Here is a 22,403-nt window from a genome sequence, read left to right on the forward strand (position 1 = left end):
TTGAAAATATTAGCTGTTTTCTCTTTATAACAATAACCTTCTTTCCTTTCTACATTTTAATATAGTTGATCAAGGAAAACAGTACAGTATGAATTTTACTGAATACGGCATAAAGACTTGCACTGATTAGTTGCAGGTAAAGTTTTACAGTTATGGTACAGTTTAAAGCATTACCCACAGTAGTAACCTCAATGCAATTTGCTTGCTCATATACACTGTACATTGAATGAATGCCTCTCCATTAAAATCTGAAGGTTTATGAACTAGTTAGCCCACAAACAGATAATACATCCCTGAACAACACTGAAGAAAACAGGAAGGAATTCTTAGTACAGAGCATTACAGTAATGAGCATTACAGAGATGAAAGAATTAAAAAATATATATACAGCACCTGTAATTTGCACCTAAAAGACAGATTTCCTGCTTTGATGTTCTTACCACATGAGAGTTCTCACTGTATTTGAAGCTGGAGACCAATAATTGTGTTAGGAATACATTTCCCACAAAATCCTCCACACCTTCCATATATTTTAGTACCATCCTGTAAATTAGACAAAGAGAACAATCAATCAAAAAAAGCGACTGAAGTCACAGTTGCACAAAGAGCTCCTTGAGGTTTGCACACAACAGACCTTTTGACAAATCACACCTACAAGTACCAGACCAAGAGACAGCACTGAATTAACAAATGCGCATAGAGATCTTTTATCATTATCCATTGTACACCTTTATTCCTTGCTTACTATCCAGTGTGTTTTTAAACTGTGCATGTTTACTATTCTTGTTCAACTGGTCTTTTGGCTTCCCACACAAATCAAGTTGGAGGCAAGTAATCTCTGAGAATCCTCTGTAGTAGGTATCCTTAACACAGCAGTATTTTTTATTAAGTATTTTTAAGTATTATTAAGTATCTTCTAAATCTTTAATAAACCTGATTAACATGACAATAGCCCCTTAAAACCAGTAAGAGAAGGCTAGGTAGGCAGTGTCGATCTGCATAAGTTTCTGGGTAGTATGATTAAACATGCTGTGAGATCTTTAACAGTAAATTATCAGGCCTAGCTCTCATATTCCATCTGAAAGGAGACTTAGATGGGTCAGAGACCTTGAGCACTATTTTGAGTCAGAAATAACTTTCACCAGACAGTCATCACTAGCACCTCTGGAGGTATAATATTCCAAGGCATAATAGCAGGTAAAGAAAAACAACATTTACTCACATGGGATTTGTGTATGTCAGCAGTTGCATAGTTGCCCTGAGCAATCCACCTAACTGTACTGGATAATCTCAGACCTGTACCAACCAAATTAATGCTGAACTGTCCCTAACAAAACAAAAACAAAAGGTAAAATACAGAGCTGATAAACAGAGTTCAAAACCCTAAAACACTTTATATTGCCACATCTGCACATATTACTTAGGGTACATCTAGACATTAACCAAAGGTGAGTACTTAAACTGGGTTAGTTTGTCTGCATTATATCCTTTTTTGGACACTCAAGGTATATAGACACACGAACAAGTTATTCTGCAGTAAGTAGTACCTGTGGATCAGCAGATCTGCAGCATCTATTTGCTCAGTCTGAATATAGGACTAATGGCAGGTAATTCAAATGAGTTTAGCTTCCTTTCTACGTATTTAATTTTATTTTACAGAAAGTACAGACATGCTACACCTGCAAGGAGGAGGATTCTGGCTTTCTTGAAAGACAGGCTTTCTAAAGTTTCTGAGCTTTTCGGAGATAACGTTGTCAGGACCTACTGCTATCTGGAAATTACAGACAAATCAATTCTTAGCTGTCTAATTCTCAAATTTTTGCAAGCACACTGTCCAAACAACAACATCTTATCATCTCCCATTTCTATCTCAGTATACCTGTTAACATAATTGAACATGAAAGTAAGTGGAGTTTAAAACAAGTAAATTTACTGCTAAATGGAACGCTTTGCAGTACAAAACATTCAAAACATTCTATTGATTCTAAAATCTTGGCTTATGCAAATGCATTCTTTGAAAATTAGCTATAAAACAGAGTCAGTTCATATGAGAATAAGAAATATATTAAAAGCAGCAAACTTCGGTACCTTAGAAAACAAACTCAGATACAGAAAATGATTACATTACATTCACCCAGGAGCTCAATATGTTGGAAAGTAAGTACTAGCTCCACAAAGAGATTTAGGTGTCTAACTGCCAGTTTAGGCAGCACTATAATCTTGAAAACTCCTGCCATGTAATTCACTAAAGGCCTGAATTTCTATAGTCGCACCTAGTTAAAATTGTCTAAATCCTGAGATCAAAGTGTTAGCAAATATAAAATCTCCATTACGTACTGTAGCTACTGTATTTATTGTCTAATATCGTCACAGTGAGATATATTTTATATATATATAAATATATGCGTGTGTGTATATGTGTGTGTGTGTATGTTTAAAAAAATAAAGCATTCAGTCTTTATTCTCGTGATTTACTAAAATTCCTTCATAAAAACTCAGTCTTACATTGTTCAGGATGTTAAGTTTGTTTTGTGTGCATTTCTGTGTAGATTTGCTGTGTTTATAGCACTCATACTCAGGATGAACTACCATAAGCTCATATGAATGGGGGAGGTTGTTCTTCAAGTGCCAAAAAAGCAGAAGATACTCATTTAATGCCATAAAGCATCCGGACAAAATTCATACAAATGGTGGGGAACACTGTCCACAATTAACAGGGCCACAGTAACTTCATCCACAGCGATATCATTTTGTAAAAATAAATGAAATGTGCAAAGAGTGCATATGTACAATTATAATCATGGCATAACAGCTGTCTGTTATGCATTACACTCAAGGCCAGGAACAGATTTCAAAGACTGGGAGTGAAGGAACTAATGCCTTCTGACTGGGCAGAGACAAAGAGCATTAGTTTCAGTGCATATCTTGTAAATGGCAACACATCTGTGCAAAAATACATAAGCAGAAGGACTTCCTGTTACAGATCACATGCAGTTGGCTGGGTCTGTCACGTAGTATTGTGCTAAGTCCAAAGAGTTTGCAGGCTGAAGGTATCCAATACGGTAATGAACACTGAATGACTGTTTTCATGTCAGGAGTTCAGTTTGCCTAGCTTAGGCACTTCATTTGTACCTAAATTGTAGGTGTCTAGCTGCCTTTGAATGCCTCTACCCACATAGCCTGTCTGACTATGTTTAAGCAGCTAAGTTACGTAGACAGTGGGGATTCACCTCCATGCAATTCTGAGCTAGTTGGTTTTAATTCTCTTTCCAGTGAATCAGTGAAAAGAAATATGCACTTCCAAAGCAACTGATCTCATCTTAAGGTATCTAATAGGGTGAGATTAGATGAGCTGTTTCCTAGAAGATCCTAATTGCCAATGGACAATCAAGGTAGTTTAGGTTGACCAGTTCAGACTAGGGTTATGTCACCATTAGCAAGTAGTATGGTGTAGTATGAGCAGATCTGTAGAGTGAAACAGTTGGACCAGCGGGCCCGATGTCAGTATACATTACACAGATCAGGGGTTTTACTTTGGACTAACTGTCCTCTAGTCCCATAGACTGCATTCTCATGAGTAGTTGAAGTGCATTAAGGCCCTTCTGGAGCTCATCTTTTGATTTAGTTTCTTCCAAAAGCAATCCAGCTCATGTGTTCCAAGACTGTTCCATGATATGAAGCAAAGCACAGTAAGCAGGGACAATAAGGAAATTTACTCAAAAAGCGCTACCCAGTCCAAACTAAAACACCAGTTCAGTTTAGGCACATCCATAGATGTGTCTATGAATCAGACTATACTATTTAGCAGGATCAACTTTCTCTAGTACTCTTCAAAGATATGAACAGTCAGGAGAAAAAAAGCGACAAAAAGAGAAACTTTGGTAGGATCATAGCACAGGAAAGTCATTGGAAGAGAAAAAAGATTGAGAAGGAATTTAGGGAAACAAGGGATACTTCACATCCAGGTATGAATTCAAGGGGGAGGGAGAGCAATAATGAAATCAGTAGAAAGATGGATATATATACATGGAACCTAGGGGAAAAGTGTGGGGTAAACAATTTGTGGGAGAAATAGAAAAAAAGAGATAGTGGAACAGGAGAAAAAGGACAAACAAAGAATTACTTATTAAAGTACTGCACAGATGAGATGGAATAGTAATTTGTTTTAGAACCTTACAGCTCTCAACTAGTCATACAGATTTTTTTCTCTCAAGAGCACACTTTGAGGGGATAAGAAATCATAAATACCTGTGGACATCTGGCAGCACTGTAGCAATCTCCAGCTGTAGCAAATGGAACTGCTTTCCCAAGTACAGTCTGAGCAAAAAGAAAATCTGTGGCTAAGAAACAGAAAATTATTCAACAGTGAAACTGCTGCATTAGAAGTTCAGGTGAAAACAGGATGAAAAAACATGAATACATAATTTTGACAAACTTTGATTTAGGTAGTCCATTTTGATTAATAATAACAATATTCAAGGTAATATAATAATAATACTCCAGATAATTCCAGATTCCAATAATAACAATATTCCAGATGCCAAAGATGGGAAAGCAGACTAGACACTTCCTCAGTCATTACTACATGTGGAAAAAGCTATCCATGGGTTTTTCTGCCTTATTATTTACAAACATGTATATTGACATAGGGGAATATAATCTGAATAATGTGATAACTTTTAATATCCTTCCTTCTCTCTATTAAGTGTATTTTCTGTGTTTTGTTAATTTATTGAGAATACATAGTCTATGTATTAAAAATGCCCTGGGTCACCTTTGTGAACAAGAGCTCCAAAGTCTGAAATTATTACCTGGTGCAAAGTGTACCCTGTCCATAGAGTGTCTAGTGCCTACTAATAAGAACAAGGTGAATTAGAACAATGCTGGGTGCTGCTCCTGACACTGGCATTCTTATACTTCCTGAGTTAATTTATCTTGTTGAGACACAGATACCATACTCATGGATGTCTTTTGAAGCATCCAAGAAGTATTTACAAAAAAACATTAGAGACTTCATCTGCAAGGTCAATCCAACCTACATGCCTGGTTTCTTTTCTGAGCTATGATGAGAAGAGGAGGAGGAGGAGGACTGATGTGCACTTGGACATAGCTCTAATGTGAGCTGAATGTTGGCCAGTCTGCTGTCTTCAGTCAGGAGCTTGAAAGTGCTGCAAGATTCCCTGTCCTTTTCATACGTCCTCCAAGGACTGAGAAGTTACTTTACTACAGCATATGAAGACTTTCCCAAGAAAAATATGCCCAGGACTAAAAGAGTCTTTAATCTAGCAGGAAATGGCATAATGGGAAGAAAATCCTAAAAAACTGAAGCTAGTTACATAATTCATACTTTGAATAAAATATGAATCTGTAAGATTAACAACTTGACCACATGGGAAAAACTAACAAGGGAAGTCATAAAAAAATTAGGCTAAAGAAATTAGGAATTCAAGAAGAATTGAACTGAACTGAAAACAGAAGAATTTTGTTTGCCCCTAACTGGCATAATTGGATCTATAAATGGGTTGAAGTGACAATTTGGTCATGACCATTTTAAATTTCAATCGAATGCTCACATTGGCTAAAACTACTAAAATGCTTACTTCTAATTTGCATGGAAGCTACATCAAATCTTATTTTGCTAAAAACAGTGAAGCCAGCTGCAAGGTAGTCATTTCGACAGGCGCAGTCCTGCCATCTGCTTCCATTGAAAGGACACTCATATGGATTCTGTAATCTAGAGAATAGCAAAGATTTAGTTTTCTTTTTGACATTTTTCCATAATATAGCATTGTAGTGAAAAATAATTACATTGTACTGTGCCGCACTAAGAATATTAAACAACAGTTACTGAACAAGAAGTTCAGCTATTAATCTTGGCTCAGGTGAAACACTAAGGTGGATTGAAACCATTTCTATGAAAGTCAGGACAGAAAATGTACATAATCAGTTAGCGCAGTTAAAACACTCAGCCTGGAAGTATCCACATTTCTGCATGTGTGTTAATATGCCTGAAAATTTAAAACCGAAAATCAAGAAAAAGTCTGTCTACTCATCTGCTCTCCCAAAAGGTAAATATTATTCTATTCTTTTATTTTGGAAGAAATAAATGCACTTCATAAAGTTGCAAAACCACTTTTGTACCTGAATCCATATACTTCAGAAAAGTTGTCTGCTTCACCTTTTACCAATGTCAAATATTCTTTGGGATTCTCTAAGTGCATGCCTGAACAATAAATCTGAAAGAGAAAATACAACCCTTTAGCAAAATTTTTATTAAAAAAGACTATTTCATAAAAATATGTGCTATACATATTAAAAGTACCTTTATCATCCTTCCTTTAATGTTAAGTAAATATTCACCATCCTTTCTAATTCCTTTTTTAATCTGGACATCTTTGCAGGTGGTGAGAATTTCACCTTCAAAATGAATGATTAAATCATATCAATATTTCATGATTAGAATTTAATTTTAAGAGTTACTTCTGCATAATTGTGCTCCAGATATGTTTAGAGCTTTTACATAAATAACCTGGGAAAAAATTTAGTTCAGCTGTAAATTACAGCTGTCACTTACATTCTCCTGCATGACAGATCTTTCTGGCAGCTGGTTTTAAACGTGGCAGGCACAAGTCACTGGATAAGCCATTTTCAGTCATACATTCTACTATTCTTTCCTTTACCCCCACTCCACAAGCCACTGAGCACTAGAGATGGATAGCAATCCAAAGTTAGTTTAGAAAGTAACACAGAATTAATATAAGTATGTCAGCAAATTAGTCTTGGCATGCATTTATGTTTGAGACAGCAATTAAAAATCAGCTTGCACATCTGTACTCACCTTGGTCCACTTCCCCACTTTCCAAGTAGCTCCTTGTGAACATCCTTTGATATTACATTTATAAATGTACGGGGAGGGCATTACTGGGCATTCTCGGTATGCCACAGTTCGTAGGCCATAGGTATGTTTATTCTGAATAGAATAGATTCCAACACAGTATGTGATCCTCTGCTGGTAATCAAACCCACAGCTGTTTGAGCACTAAAATAAAACCCCCAAGCAAAGACATTATTTCTGTGAAACTGAACCTTTCTGCAGCATTGTAATCACAGACAAGTCAGCCCTGATCTTCCTTTCCGCAAAAGCTTGTAATCTGACATGTGCCATCTCAGGGTTGGTTAAACAGTGTGCAGAAATGAAGGTCTACAATAATTACGCACACAAGGAGATGGAGAGTCCCATGCAGCCCTACTCTCAGAGCTTACAGAGGTTCCAGAGCACTTCCCTCTCAGTTACAGTACACACACACACACACACACACACACACACACACACACACACAGAGGCACATGTAGTGCAGGTGTGTGAGAGAAACAAAGCATCTTTGATCTAACACTCTACTGAAATCCTGGAAAATATTTCCATTTACTTCACTGAGATCAGATTGCAAGAGAATTTCCCTGGGAATTAGCAAAGGAATTCTGTGGTAAGGGCAGCTGTTCTCTAGCAGGTATTCACAGGACCCAGATGGGCTACCAGAGGACGGCCAGTGTAAAATGGCAAAAGTGTCTAAAACACACTGGCAGCTGCAACAAAGGGAGATCAAGTGAAGGGAGAGAAAAGGAAACTTGTCATCCTGCTCTTCCTGCTGGTATGTAATGCTTTCACCATTTTAGTTATAGTGACTCACCCTTAAACATAACTCTAGCAAATGGGTCCTAGCACTGCCTTTTCCTGTTCATGTTCCCACTACCACTCATTTTAGCATCATTTAGCATCCTTCACTATAGCACAGCCTTCTTCTAAAACCAAACACAGTTTCTTTCTAACAGCTTGGTTTCCCATAATGCTTAGTAGCTGCCAAGAACTAGGGAACATGGACACAAAAGACTGATAATAGAGTCACTACAATAAATCATGGCTGATTGGAAGGTTCAGTGTGGAGAAGGTTTGGGCACCCACGTTCAGATGAAATTATACATTTTTTGCTTCTCACACGTAATGTACATTTTACAGCAATATAATACTCTCAAGTGTAAAGCTATATAAAAGATGTGTGAGCAATATAATTACTTTACCTGTGACAATTCTCCTGTAAGTACAATATATTTAGAGGGAGCAATCCTGCAATTTTTGGTTGATGGAGGCTTTATGGCAGGATTGCAGAAGCTTTCATCCACTTGGATCTGTTTTTCATCCACACACTTAACTTTCTGGTGTATTTCCTTTCTTCTGTGTGATGTTAAGCACTGTGTAGGAGAAAAACAATCACAGTTTTTGTACTTAAACTAATCACATACAGAACAAAGTTATTTGCCAATTGCCACACGCCAGTAAAACCCAGACAGTGACAACTTTTATGACATCTGTTATCTGGGTTGGACTGAATCAAAACCCTTTTACATTGTTTTCAAAGTTCAGGTACCTGCAAAAGGCTGGAAAAAAAAAAAAACAAAAAACAGTGTATAATGACATGATAACATGCAAACTGAGATGGAGGAGAAACTGAAAATGTCAGGCCAAGACAACAGGTTGAGTGAAAAAGTTCTTCTGTATGAAAAGGAAAGAGGGGAAAAAAGATTTCAGTGAAATGTGAGAGGAATAACTTGGTCTTGAAAACAAAACAGAAGAAATCCCTGGAGGCATCCACATGAAACTACACTGACAAAACAAAACAAAACTGCCTATTAGTAAAAACAGTGGCAGCTTTGGGCAGCCGTATTTGTTGAGCCTGTGCCTCTGCCCTGAGTGTCTTCACACCTTCCCCACCATGGCAGCCATATGAGGTGGAACATGATCAACAGTTCTGTCAGCATAGAATGGGAATCCTGGTGTTACCAGAATCTACAAAAATGAGGGTACGGGTTAAGTAATACATGTCAACAACACATCTCCAACTATGGAGGTTTGAACTAGTCTGTTTGACCTTGCTGTGACAGAGAAGAAAGACTCAAATACACAAGCTCCAGCCTCAGCAGATGCAATAACCAATGTTACAATCTAGTACTAACCTGTTGCCTCCAGCCACAAGCATGAACCTAACTGCATATTAATTTGGACCCAACAACAGTCAGTTAAGAGACTAATCAAGGTTGGTATGCAGGTCAAACCTATTGTTCAAATGTTATTATTATTGATTTTAAAGCAGCAACATGAAGGAAAACAGATACTGTATGGTAAAACAGCTCTGCCAGAGAAAATCTCTAAATTTATGCTGTTGGATCTTGAAAATCTCAAAGGATGTAGACTACACAACCTCCCTGAGCAACCTGTTCCACTGCTAGAACTGTCCTCATGGAGAAGAAATTTTCATTATACCCAGTTTGAAGTTCTCTGGCTTCACCTTACACCTGTTGCCTCTTAGCTTCCCACCATGCACCACTGTGGAGAGCCTGGCTCCATCTTATTGATAACTTCCTTATAGATACTGGAACACTGCTACTAGATCTCTCCAAAGCTGCCCCTTTTCCAGGCTGAACAAGTCCACTTCCCTCAGCCTCTCCTCACAGGGCGAGTGCTCCAGCCCTTGACCATCTTCGTGGCCCTCTGCTGAACTCGCTCCAGCTTATCAGTGTCTTTCTTGCATTGAGGGGCCCAGAACTGGACACAATAGCTAGATGTGATCTAATGAGTGCTGAAAAATGGGGGATAATCATGTCCCATGATCTCCTGGCTGTGCCTCTGCTAATGCAGCCCAGGACGCTGTGGGTCTTCCTTGCAGGCAGGGTGCACTGCTGGCCTGTGCTCACCTCGCTGCTCACCAGGGCCTTCGGGGCCTTTTCCACAGAGCTGCTCCCTGTCCGTCCATCCCCAGGCCATGATGCTGCAGGGGGCTGCTCCTTTTCAGGGGCAGCACTGTGCTTTTCTCCTGGTTGAATTTCATAAGGTTCCTCTTGGCCCATTTTCCAGGCTGTCTAGGTACCCCTGGATGGCAGCGCTGCCCTCCTGCCTGTTACCTGGTCTCCCCAGTTTGGTGTCTCCTGCAAACTTGGTGAACAAGCACTCTGAATAGTGTTCTGTGAGCGTCTGAACTGAGCTCCAAGGGACTGCTCTCCAAATTTCTGACCAAGTGCACTATTGAAAGAAGCTGCAGAACGTACCTGGCCTTACAAATCTCATTTGACCTGAAAGCTGTAAACAAGCTGAGACAGAAGTAAATAATCTTTCAGATTAAAAGCTTTAACCTTTTATTCTCTTCACAAGAGCAAGAAACTATCAGGTGAAACAGTCAGTGACATCATGTTATTGATGTGGAAAAACAAAAGTCATATTACATCTGAGGAACAGCCTGCCACCACTCTCTGCAGTAGGTTTTCTGAGGAGAATAAATGGACAAAAATCACCTGCATTAGGCAGAACTCAGGTCCTAAGACCTGAAGGAGAAATTTCAGCATAAGCCTCATGACTCGGGCATTAAGCGCTTATAACCCTCCCCAGTCATGTGGTCCAAAATGATTGCCTACTTTCTTGAACAAGCGAGGCAATGAACAGGATGTCAGGGAATCAGAGCGAGCAACGAAAATGAATCAGAGAGATGACTTACCTACCCATTTTGAACCAGGCTGAGATCCATGAGAGAATGGTGTTCAGCAGTGGAAGCCATAAATGCATTAATCCTTTAAGAAATCTAGTCACTCAGAGAATGAAAAAGCTGCGTGGACTTTTAGCAGGGGATGGAGCATTGATATAGTTGACAAATGCAACTTGTACAAACATCTGATCTTTTAATGACACAGAGTAGCTCAGAATATTAGGGTATAAGGAATAACCCAATCATTTGGAAATAGGGGCAGGCAGAAGAACAACTTTGATTATGCTGTATATGTTATTCCTGCAGCAATTCTTCTATATGGTATGAGAATGCATATTTGGTATGAAATTGCCGGCTGTTGGTAACAGCCAGCCTTCCAGCCTTCTGTAAGTTGTAGGGATGCCAGACCTGAAATTCTTCTGATATGCTGTGATTGATGAGGCGAGGAAATGACACACAAGCACTCAGAGCCGAGATAGCTGGGCAAACTATTCTGGTGTTGACTACAGCCCACACCAGGAGTGGAATACAGATGGATAAACTCTTGAAGAACCACTATTAATGCTAGATGTACAGGGCTGTATATGAGTCTGATGAGAGAAGGGAATTGAACACAGAAATTTCAAGCAAAAAGCAACAAACGTGGAAGAAGTTATGAACTAGCCAGAAGATACAGTGAAACACAATGTATTTGTAGTGGAGAGCTCTGAATACCCAGCTGGAGAATACGAATGTTTAACGGGTAAGGAAAATTCACCATCATTCTCTGAAAGTTTATTTCCGGCTAAAAGGACATTCTGAGCCACTTCCACTCTAAATCCTGATTTTAACAAGTTCACATGAGAAGGTAACTCTTGGAAGAAGCTTATATATTGTCAACCTTCTCTCTATCTGATTTAACAGAGGAAAATATGCCAGAGTCATGTGAATATTATCTAAGCTTTTGTAGAACACCAGCAAGTGATTTATGTATTATCAGCATTCATGTCTACAAAATAAATCTTGTGCCTCTTGGAGTTTTGAGTCTCATATTCAAATTTTCAGGGGTTAAATTTCCCTAGAAAATTTAAAAATGTAGATAGATGCCACAACTGCACAAACTGGATTTTTATTTAATGCTACAATAAAAGAGAGGCCCTTCTGTATACCATTTCATGCGTTATCCACAGTTTTGGGTTCTCTCTCTCTTTTTCTCTATGTGTGTATGCATTTATATATAAATATAAAAGTTATTTATTATTTTTTTCTAGCAGGTAGAAAATAGCCATTACATCTTTGAAGAAAATGGTTCTATCCTGAAGGTGTTTTTAGATTTTCTTAAAGACAATATGTTTTATTTTGCGTCTTATCTTTTCTGGTAAATCTTCACATACAGAAGTTCTTGAAAGAACTGTTGTCCAAAGATTTTATCTCTGGGTTTTTTACTGAATACTCCAGCCAACATTTCATCTGTATTTCTATTTTTAAAATGTGATTTTTGCATGATATTTCATCATGAGGTCTTATTAAACATTTTATGCCATCTAAAAAGAACTTTGTAGTAGAATTACACAGTTCTATGAATAGCGACCTGCTCATAGCTTCACTAAAGCTTTTCTCTACAGTGGTAGACAAGAAAGTTCAGTAACAGGGAGAAAATGCAGCCCTCAGAATTTGTTGTCACTTTTTATTTTAATTTTGCAAGTTTGACCTTCAAAATATCCACTATGTTCACTTGTTTGTCTGCAATATAAAAGCTATCAGAAATGTATCCAAAGGTGAAAAAAGAAGAAAACCCATTACATCACACATTGTTACTTCATACAAGTTGAAAGGCCTTACTTACATCTTCCCATTCATCTGTCAACCACCTGTACTGCACGCACGCAGGCAGCCAACAATGCCTCTTGCTAGGGGGTCGTGTATCATGATTACACATTGCTTCATTCACTTGACCCAGGCCCTTCAGCTGACAGTATATGTCCCTTTGTTGAATCCCCTCTCCACAGGATACAGAACACTAAAATTGAGCAAAATTAGTTATGTCAGTGTGAAATGAGACAGTCAATGTGGTACAGTTTCCATTATTACATGTTCTTAGAATATTATTTAAATACTTCACATACATACTTCACAGTCCCTAACATGGTAGTCTTACAGCGTATCTGAATAAATTTATGATGAAAATGTAAAATTACCATTTAAGTGCCTTTAAGAAATATGGGAAATGCATCCAAAGTGCTCAGATTGATCTGTTTGCTTATCTTAATTCACAATAGGGACACTTACTATATGCATATGCAAAACAAAAGTGTAAGATTTTGCAAGATCAAACAATTACAAACTTAATGTTTACATCATTCCTTTATTAAATTAAAGCATAACAGGCTGTTATATTGTTTTAAAAAGTAAATATTAAAATGAAAGAAAGAATTCTCAGTATTTCAGGCTAGAAAAATCTCACAAAAGGTGCAGCATCTTGAACTGTGATGAGCTTAAAAAGATTCAAATCCTTCCTGCCATATGCCTCTTTTCCTCCGTCCTAGTCAAAAGATAGCTTGTTATAATGGTAAGATTTGCTCAGATGAGAGTAGACAGCCCACTGCTATCCCAGTCAGAAGCATGATTAGGTCCTACAGCCTATCAGAAGACTCAGCCTAACCATAAGGTAGATATTGCTCTGCCAATTGTGGCAAAAGTGCGGAGAGTGCTGAGAAATGGCATTCTGCATTTCATCACCACTAATTTTGTAACTGAGCTGGCATCACCTAGTCCTATGATATGCAAGGGTTACATGTTTTGTCTCTAAAAGGTCAGAGTCTGGGTCTTTTTGATGACATAACACTGCATGGCACGTGTTTCTGTACCTTTATGTGTACTTTAATGCTCCTTATCACTTAGGAATGGTCTTTAATGCTTGGGGCATTAGCAGAGAGTCTCTTTTGAAAAAGTCAGTGTTTTTCCTTCTTCATTTTCAATCTGAGTGTAATATCTTACCAATTTATCTGGTGCACTCCACTGTTCTCAGAGGTTCTTACACAACGATGAAGAGAAGAAATTGTGATTATGCAACAACTGGCAAACACTTGCACTGTTTATTCCAGATCAAGATCAACCTTTCCTTTATCACTTCCTGATTTAGATTCCCAGGTGTCTTAAACACTGTGGGGAATTATATTCTGCAAGAATGAGTGAAATGCAAAACATTGCCATGTGATGAGTTACACACAATTTCATCACAAGGTGAGAGATCTTTTACTAGACCAAATGGTATTACTGGGAGAAAACGCCAGCATTTGTGCACATAAGCCATTTTTCTTGTTCCCTGCCTACAAACCTGAGTTCACTTCAATATTCAGGCTATGACATCAACAACAATGGTACTACTGAATTCATCACTGTGGGTGAGAAGTAACCTTTTAAAATTTACTGTTATCTTGATTTTACAAGTCAGTCTTCCTCCCTTGAAGAAAGTCCTAATAAACTATTCTGTACAAGGTTTAGATTGACAGGTACTTCTAGTTTTCTCTTTCTTTTATAAAAAAATATAAAAAATTATTTGCTAATTTGTAGGTTTAATTGTGAATTGCATATAAAAAAAATCTATCAATTATTTTCATTGAAGCAACATGTCATAAATACGGTCTCTTGTCTTCTACTCTCATAGAGGAGAAGAACATAATTATAGCAGATTTTAAATACCTCTTTCCATCTGTTGGCTTTCCAAGCAGGACATCTTCCAGCTCTACAGATTTTGTATGTCCGTGGTTTTTTTAAATGGCTGCAGTTTCCTTCCTCTATTTTAGCCTGGAAGCTATTAAAACAATGCACATCACGATACGTCAAACCTTTTCCACAGGAAACAGAACACTGAAAAGAAAGAGAAGTATATTCCATTACTTTATCAAAAATCTCTAATAAGAAAACCAGAAAAAGCTGTGGCCTAGCCCAAAATGGACTCTACAATTATATGAATAAGTTTTTGTATTATGCCATAACTTCTACTATATATATCTGAAATTTCTGCATAAATTCTCTTCTACTGAATATTACTGATCAGCTGCCAACTATCTATCAGTTTCATTCATTCATGTAATCACTTATAAATATCTGAGCTCAGTCATCCATGCAGGAGATAGCTGGACATTATGATCTCACAACAATACACTCTAGCTGCCTTCTGTTTCCAGTAAGTTGCTGGAAATTGCTATTTTTGTGTAACAGGATAAACGTTAAAGAAAAAAAATGCAATGCGTGCCTGTGCATGTTTCCAGCCATTAGGCTATGAAGTCATGTTTTCTCTGGCACCTCCCTTCCATGAGCTTTGGATTCCTTGCTGTATGTGGCACAGAGGCAAAAGAAGGGGTGGAAAGTAGCCACCAGGTTATGGTGCAGTCCTGGCAGGCACGACTTTACCCCCCGCCAGGTCTTCTCTTTCCTCCAGAGAGTTGCAATGGCTGGCTCTAGGACCTTCTCCCCACAGAATTTAAGACCAATGGAGCTGCAAATATATTTTGTGAAACCAATCCTGAGAGTAAGCACTAGTCATGACCAGAACATATCTGACAGATCAGTCTCTTCTGGAGGAAGGGCCTCTCCCCTGCTAAATTGCTGGACTGCATTGAGACTTCAGTGAGGCTTGGATTTAATTGTTCAGATCAGGGCTGTTCTACTCACAAGCATAGCAGAGCTGCAGGTGCTCAGGGAAGTTTTAGTCAAACAGGGAATATCTGATGCACTTCCAAATTAGGTGGCTATTTGGTGACATATTTTGGATCATAAACCTTTTGAATGTAAGCACTAAAGTCTTTTTATTATTTTGCCATTAATCTTTATATTTTACATTCTACTATCAAAAAGTTTTGATATATGAAGACAATTCCTTTTCTCTTCTGTCTGGAAAGAGAACATGGTTAATTTGTTCTAGGATTTACTTCGTGATTTATTCTACATTTGGGCAAACAGGTAGAGAACAATCAGGTAGAGAATTAATATTCAAATCAAAACTTAATTTCTAAACAGATGTGAAAAAGAGGATTTAACTATACACTTTCTTCCCAAGCACCTAGGATATTTTTCTTCCTTTTATCTTACATTGTAATCCATGTCACTAGCATCACACATTAACTTAATCAAGCATTTTTAATACATATATCTTCTGTTTTCTGGAAATTAAGTTCACAACATACATCTCTCCCTGTGTAAAACCTGGCAAATACTTGCTTGGGAACAATAGCTGGAAATGAGTTTTTAAAATACAGAATCAACAATTATACCAAATTAATTTGCTAAAAAAAAAATCTTTTACAATAACAGTAACTACACTTCATTAAATAGAATCTCAGCTGACTCACCCTCAGTACTACAGGGATTTGTATGTGTGCTTAAACTTTTATATGTAGGAGTAATCTTATGGATTTAATTGAAACTGCCAATGTGTTTAAAATTAAATCTTTGTGGGATAAAGTAATAAGTTGCAGTTATCCTACAATACAATGGATATCATTTTTCTCTTATGCAAGTGTAACTATATTTGCAAAAAGAGTACTGATTTGCTCACAACTTGCCTTTTAAATATCTGCTATACATTTCCAACAGATGAGAATGTTTCTAAATTAAATCATTTTGCTCCCAGCAAAACTTTTCAATTTATAGTTTTAAAATACTGTTCACATAGTTTTACAATTTATGTTTCATTAGTTTAGATACTATTTAAAGATAGGAAAATGCTTCATAGAAAACAATTACCTGTAACTAAACTCTTTCCTTCTTTTTATCTATGAATAAGGTAGGTCAGAAAACCTACAACTCTGCAAACCATATAATTATAAAGCCATTTCAAAAACCAGCTCTGATTTCAGAGGATTTAAACATCAAAGCAGGTATAGATAACATGTACACATAAAAACTAAAATACCAAAATGATCTTGATAAATGCTTCTACCCTCCCTTAAAGCTTTTTCAGGAATTTCAAAATGAATCATAAAGTGTAGGTACAAAAGAACACCTTAAATCTGAAGGTTTTTTCCTTTTTATTTTTTAGTAGAATGTAAGTTAAGTACAGCACAAGCTTACTTAACTTCCTCCTATGATGTGTTAGGAAAATATCATACGACCCTCCTTCCTCAATGGCTTTCATTTGCAAAGCATAAATTAAGCTCCAAAGACTATTAATCAGATCCCTTCTAGTCCTTGCTGGGATTCATTCAAGACACAGAATTGCAACCTAAGAAGTTGTCCTAAGAAGTCTCTACTTCCAGAGGTGAGGTTACCATAGCATAGAATACGGAGGTAATCTTACTTTTTAATTTCTTGTTGCCCTCAAAATTAAATATCAAGACAACACTTTTCAGTACATATACATATTTGTTTATATAGACTGTGCAGATATCTTCTATTCAGTAAAAATTATGATTATTTTAGAGGGCGAATGGCTGCTAATGTCAACAGAATACGCAAAGAAATCACTTACCCTGCATCTCAGTCTTCCAAAGATTTTTCCCATAGCCTCTCTACTTACTGAATACAACATTACATGTTTATTTCTACATAGGGTAGAACTGGGTCTGGTTTTGTTTGGTTTTTGTTTAAGACAGTGGTCCAAATTCAACTGAATTACATCCCTCGTATTAATATGGCTTAATTTAGCATTTATAATTTGTGCTATTCTTTTTTCTAAAGGAAGAAATTGAAGATTTGTGTATTAAATTAATATATTATAGTTGTAAGACATTTATTAGAAGTTACAGAGCAATGTCTATATGAAAAGATTATTCATAAAGATATTCCATTAAATTTTGTAATTAGAGTACAATTACACAGGAGTTAAGAGAATCCATATTTGTTTTCTACCACACCAGAGGGGAAGCTGAAGAGATAGTTCAGAAAGAAAAGACAGGTTTGTGTGTGAAGAACAGAGGCTTTATGAACAGATATTTCAATTAGCATTTAAACTCTTTAACTTAGCTACTGTTTAGTCAAATACAGCTCAAGCTTCCTGAAACCTATTGCTATCATGATATAAAATGTGGAAACATAGATGAAAGATACTTAAAAATCTACAGGCAGAAGTACTTTTCAATTACCTTTAAAGTATTTTAAAATGTTTAATTTAATTATGAGAAATATAACTTAATGTCCCAGTAACGTAACTTTGGACAAATAAATTGAAACTTTTTTTTCCCCCCTATAAGAGACAATAAATTACTGAATTTTACCAACTCATACCAGGAGATTATCCCCATTTAAATAACTCCTTTTTTTTTTCAGGGAGTTTATGTTTAGTCCATGTTAATTTAATGCTATCTGTAACAATTTAAAAAGGCAGGTTCAGCAGTTTGGGATTATGCTGAGAAATATCTTCAAAATGCAGTAAGTTTTCATAGACAAAGCATAAGCTTTCCAGAAATACAGAGACAGCATTTCTGCATATAGATTTGTTATACTTTTCTTTCATGTATTCATCAGATTAAGGATCTGATCCTATACTTCCATGTACCCAAACCTCCTGTTGAACAGATCACACTCTAAAAAAGAAACTTCACTGTGCAAGCTGTAATTTTCTACTGTTCTAATACCATGTGTTTTAATTCATTAGCTTTTTTAAGTTTTTCTTTAACTTACAAGTAACAAAAGAACATTGGAGTTTAATGCACTAGGTTAATGCATGTTTGTTGTTTCACTGAAAGAATAAAAACATCATGATATTTTTAAAAATTAGAAAAAGTACTCAATGATAGATATTAACTATTTGCAAACCTCTGCTTGAAAACAATTGTCCAAAGTTAAAAAAATAATAATAATAATAATAAAGTCAACCATCAAACTAAGAAGTACCTCCAAGCAGCTTTTCTAGTTAATCTAAAAAATGAATTGGGTGTTTAGGGCATTTGGAATTTCATGGAAAAGCTCCTGTGAACTTCTGTCGGGCTACAAAGGGCCAGATTCTTAAATCTGTTGCAGTGAGTATTTCCTAACCAAAATCAGTGAGAGGAAGAGAAACCTAGATATCCCCATGGACCAGACCTTTTGCATCTTCAATGGGACCTAGATAAAATTTAGACAACTAATTCCAGGGTTGTGATTCTTAGTCTTGCATACATGTCAGTTACTTTTGGAAGTACTTACACTGCACTAAGCCACAGTCTGAGACCTTAAAATGCTCCTTTGGTGGCTGAATAGTCTATTTATACAAACATGGACAAGCCTTTTAACAGACTGACCAGCTCAATGCTTAACATACCCACAAGGATGATCAGGATCCTGAGAACAGGCTTTCCTCTATTTCCACTAAGGGGCTAAAAAGCAATTGCAATTGCTCTAAGAGTATACTGAAAACACACTACGGGAATGAGGCACCTTACAAAACACTGCAATAGGTATTACTTAATGCAACCAAAGAAAGAGAAATGCTTCTATTTCTATTACTTTTTTTTTTTTTAGCATTTAAAAGCACTCACCCTGGATGTAAATGATCCAGGATCATCAATGGAAATTTCAAGAGTGCACATTACTCTGTAGGTACAGTAGTCTCCTGAAACAGGAAACATCCTGGCTTCATTCCTTAGATAATATATAAAAAATACTTCCTAAAGGGACTATTTCCTCCCAGAATGCCCTTGTATGAGATGCAGGCAGGCTCAGCTGTGCTCGTTATTGCACAGTGGCCCACCTTTATCAGCAGAAATGAAGAATGCTCCTGTCCAACACAGCTTCTCACTGGTGACTCCTGACAAGTAGGAGATGAAAGCTGATTGTCCTCCAGTACAGGGAATGTATACCAAAGAAAGGAAAACAGGTCTCTCAAATGCTGAATCAAAAGCTCTAATGAAAAGGAAGGGGAGATGCCTCTTCTAGCTTTTAAGTAAAGATGGAGCACAGTACCTATTCAGATCTTTGAAAGAAAAGTATAGGCTCCAAGCTTGCAGAGATGATCCCAGATTGTGAATCCCAAGTGGCTAGAGGCATCTAAATGCCGCTTACAGTAAGGCATCTTGCACTGGAGCTCCATTCCCATCTTCAGTGTTTTCTTTTCCATAGAGAGTTGAATATTGCATATACTGACCTAAGGCAGTTCCCTGTCTAGCTTCCTTTCAGCTTTAGGTCACTGTTCAGAAGCATCAATTTCTCCCCCGTACAGGATAGAGGCCTCACTCTGTGTTCTGAAATCCACTCTTATCTTTTAGTGGATCTAGCCTACAGCACATTTCTTATAAGGCTCAGTTTTGCCCTTCATAAGCCCATGTTCCTTCCTGGCACTACTAATACATTAAAAGAAGCACACCTGGTATTACACACTATTTGTGGAATCTAGTCTTCTTACTGCTTGGTGCCCATTCTGTTCTGTGAGATACTGTGGAGATGACCTCCCCAAGGCTTCACTCTCCTGACTGGAAAAGGTATAACTGCACTTAACTCTTGCTGCTGGACTTCTTTCCACTCAGTAAACTTGCACAGGGCCCAGAACAATTTAGTCCCTTACAGTTCAACACATCTATAACATGGCTTCATTTGTATAACATTCCACATAACTGGAGGTTTATGGAGAGTATATTTTCCATATATTTTCTGGGAATGGCATGTGTATAAAAAATTCCCTAAAAACTTTAAATCTCAAAAGAAATACAAACTTTTTTTTAAAAAAAATACAAGTTGAAAAAGCATCCTGTAAGCATTTTACACAGAAATTCTAGCACTTGTCTCAACACAGGATGAAGTAATCCTTCCCATATGTCAGGTTCTTTTAAAAACATAAAACTACAGCGAAAAGCTGGAGTTGATTACTATTGTTCAAAGTCATTCCAGAAACCTGGTAACTAGGATTCATCTGTTTGTTTCTTTTCATAGTAATAAAATTCAATGAGGATCAGCTTGATAGAACTCCTGGCGCTTTCTGTGTACAGACTGACTCACAGACAGGCATGCCATCATCAGTACCAAAGTAAGGCTCTTTCTGAACGGTTGACAGATGCAGAGTTTCACAGAAAGGTTTAGTAAAAGCTCTTTGATTCTTTTTGTTACTGTTATTATTCCATTCAAAGGTTGAAGACGTTGTATTATTTGAGGGATTTTATTCTGAATTTTCTTAACCTTTTCTTTCAAGGGAGCAGTTTGTGTAGCTTAGCTTCTAGCTCAAAGGACTTTAGGAGACTGGAAAACAGACTAGTAAATGGAAACCATATAACAGTTCCTCCTCGTATCCATATTAATTATAAAGGGACATAAAATACTAATAGCTGAAAAGCAGCACTGTGGTACTGAAAAAGTGTAAGATTACACGTGTTAAAAGTTCCTTTCTTCTTTTCTATATTTTTGATGGGCACTTTTGTGACTGGCCAGGAAGATCAATTTAAAAAATGAGAAATGTATATAATAGGTCAGAATCATTATAAACCTGTAGGGTTCAAAACCTTTGCTGCTTGAGTTGTCCGATAAACTGCACTTTGATCTCTGGTTGGCCCTAAAGTCTGGGCTCCTTTAAAACCATGCTAGAAATAGATTGGGACAACTAATGGACAAGGCATGCCTTTGAGCACTGCTCAGTTGAGTTATTCCAACTTCTGATTTGTCCTATTAGAACCAGCTCTTCCTGTTCCTGCCTCCTTCCTGTTACATGCGTCTCTCCAGGGGTCCTTGTGATGCTTGCATGTGAAACAGGCATTTTTCAGCTAAAACGAGTCACAAAGCTGTCCTTCCCTTTTCATAGGCAGACAACTGTCAAGGAGCAACACAGACTCTGAATTTAGGCCCTACTGCATTCCTGGTTTCCAAGTCAGTAACTCATCACTAAAACAAACACAAACACTTGTGCGATTAGCTCAGGCAATCAGAAAGGACAATGGTTACAAAAGACCAAAGAATCCATCAATCCTGAGAAAGAGTGGCTTGAATTCCAAGAGGTATGTATATTTTTTGTAACTTTTACATGTAAGTTACACCTATGTTAACTACAGACCTTATACTGAAAGTATTTTTAAGTCACTCATTGAGTTTAGCTTCATTTGAAAAGCTCAGAGTTATACCATACTACTCTGGTGTTGAGAAAATGTCTTGATTTAATTAAACTAAGACCTACTTCTTGCAGCTGCAGTATGTAAATCTGTTTTGCCACATTTCTAAGGAAGCTAGTTGCTCTTGCAACTATAGCAATGAAAGGGAGGAAGGCTAGGCTAGGAAGGACTCAGAGTTCATTCAATCCACCATTTGGCTCTAAGGTTGGATCAGCTATATCTAGAATGTTCCTGACAGTGGTTTGTCAATCTCCTCTTCAGCAAGAGGGACACCCTAGCCTCCCTTACATGCCCTTTTTCCATTGTTTAACCACGCTTATAGTCAGAAAAAGTATCTTAGCATTTAACCACAATCTCTCTTGTTGAGTTCCTAAATAACCTCAACAATTACTGCAAATTCCTCATTGTCTGTTGGCCTATGCATTTGGATGAGAAAATATAGCACTCCTTGAATCTCTGTTTGACCCCTTTTCTTGTGATCAAAATGTGAAGGGTGAGAAAGTAATGCTCACCATGCTTCACTATGATACAAGACAAACATGATCCTAAAAACACTTTGCAAATTTAAGTCCATAGCACATCTCATGACTCTGAAAGCTGATGCCCCAAGATCAGTGACGCACAGTAAATCTCCATATTCTGGACTTTTCAAGTCCATTTGCATTTCATTTTAAGTCTAGACAAGTTTGGACTTTTCAAAACCATTTGCAAAGCATTCCATGAGGTACTACAACAAAGCTAAAAGCCAAAACCAGTATAGACAGCCCAGCAACACATGCTCCAATCACATCTCTGTAAGCCAAACAGAAAATCATGATGTTGAACTGTTGTTCTTTCCTAAGCTTTATGCAAAGAGAGATCTAAAATATGGATGTTCTTCTCTTCA

The 22,403-nt window shown here is 37.2% G+C and overlaps 1 protein-coding gene across 1 annotated transcript in view; it reads right to left on the reverse strand.

The window, feature by feature from the left end:
- Positions 1 to 453: 453 nt before the first annotated feature.
- Positions 454 to 22,403, reverse strand: part of ADAMTS20 (ADAM metallopeptidase with thrombospondin type 1 motif 20) — a 110,308-nt gene continuing 88,358 nt past the window's right edge. Inside the window, exons 29-39 of the mRNA XM_026087587.1 lie at positions 14,211 to 14,378; positions 12,355 to 12,528; positions 8,077 to 8,247; positions 6,839 to 7,039; positions 6,575 to 6,704; positions 6,323 to 6,417; positions 6,142 to 6,236; positions 5,601 to 5,734; positions 4,249 to 4,340; positions 1,223 to 1,327; positions 454 to 543 (exon numbers count right to left, since the gene is read on the reverse strand). Coding sequence (XP_025943372.1) covers positions 454 to 543; positions 1,223 to 1,327; positions 4,249 to 4,340; positions 5,601 to 5,734; positions 6,142 to 6,236; positions 6,323 to 6,417; positions 6,575 to 6,704; positions 6,839 to 7,039; positions 8,077 to 8,247; positions 12,355 to 12,528; positions 14,211 to 14,378 — 1,455 coding nt within the window. The remainder of the gene's footprint in view (positions 544 to 1,222; positions 1,328 to 4,248; positions 4,341 to 5,600; positions 5,735 to 6,141; positions 6,237 to 6,322; positions 6,418 to 6,574; positions 6,705 to 6,838; positions 7,040 to 8,076; positions 8,248 to 12,354; positions 12,529 to 14,210; positions 14,379 to 22,403) is intronic.

This window comes from Apteryx rowi, unplaced genomic scaffold, assembly GCF_003343035.1.
Source record: "Apteryx rowi isolate R43461 unplaced genomic scaffold, aptRow1 scaffold_721, whole genome shotgun sequence".
Classification (NCBI taxonomy): domain Eukaryota; kingdom Metazoa; phylum Chordata; class Aves; order Apterygiformes; family Apterygidae; genus Apteryx; species Apteryx rowi.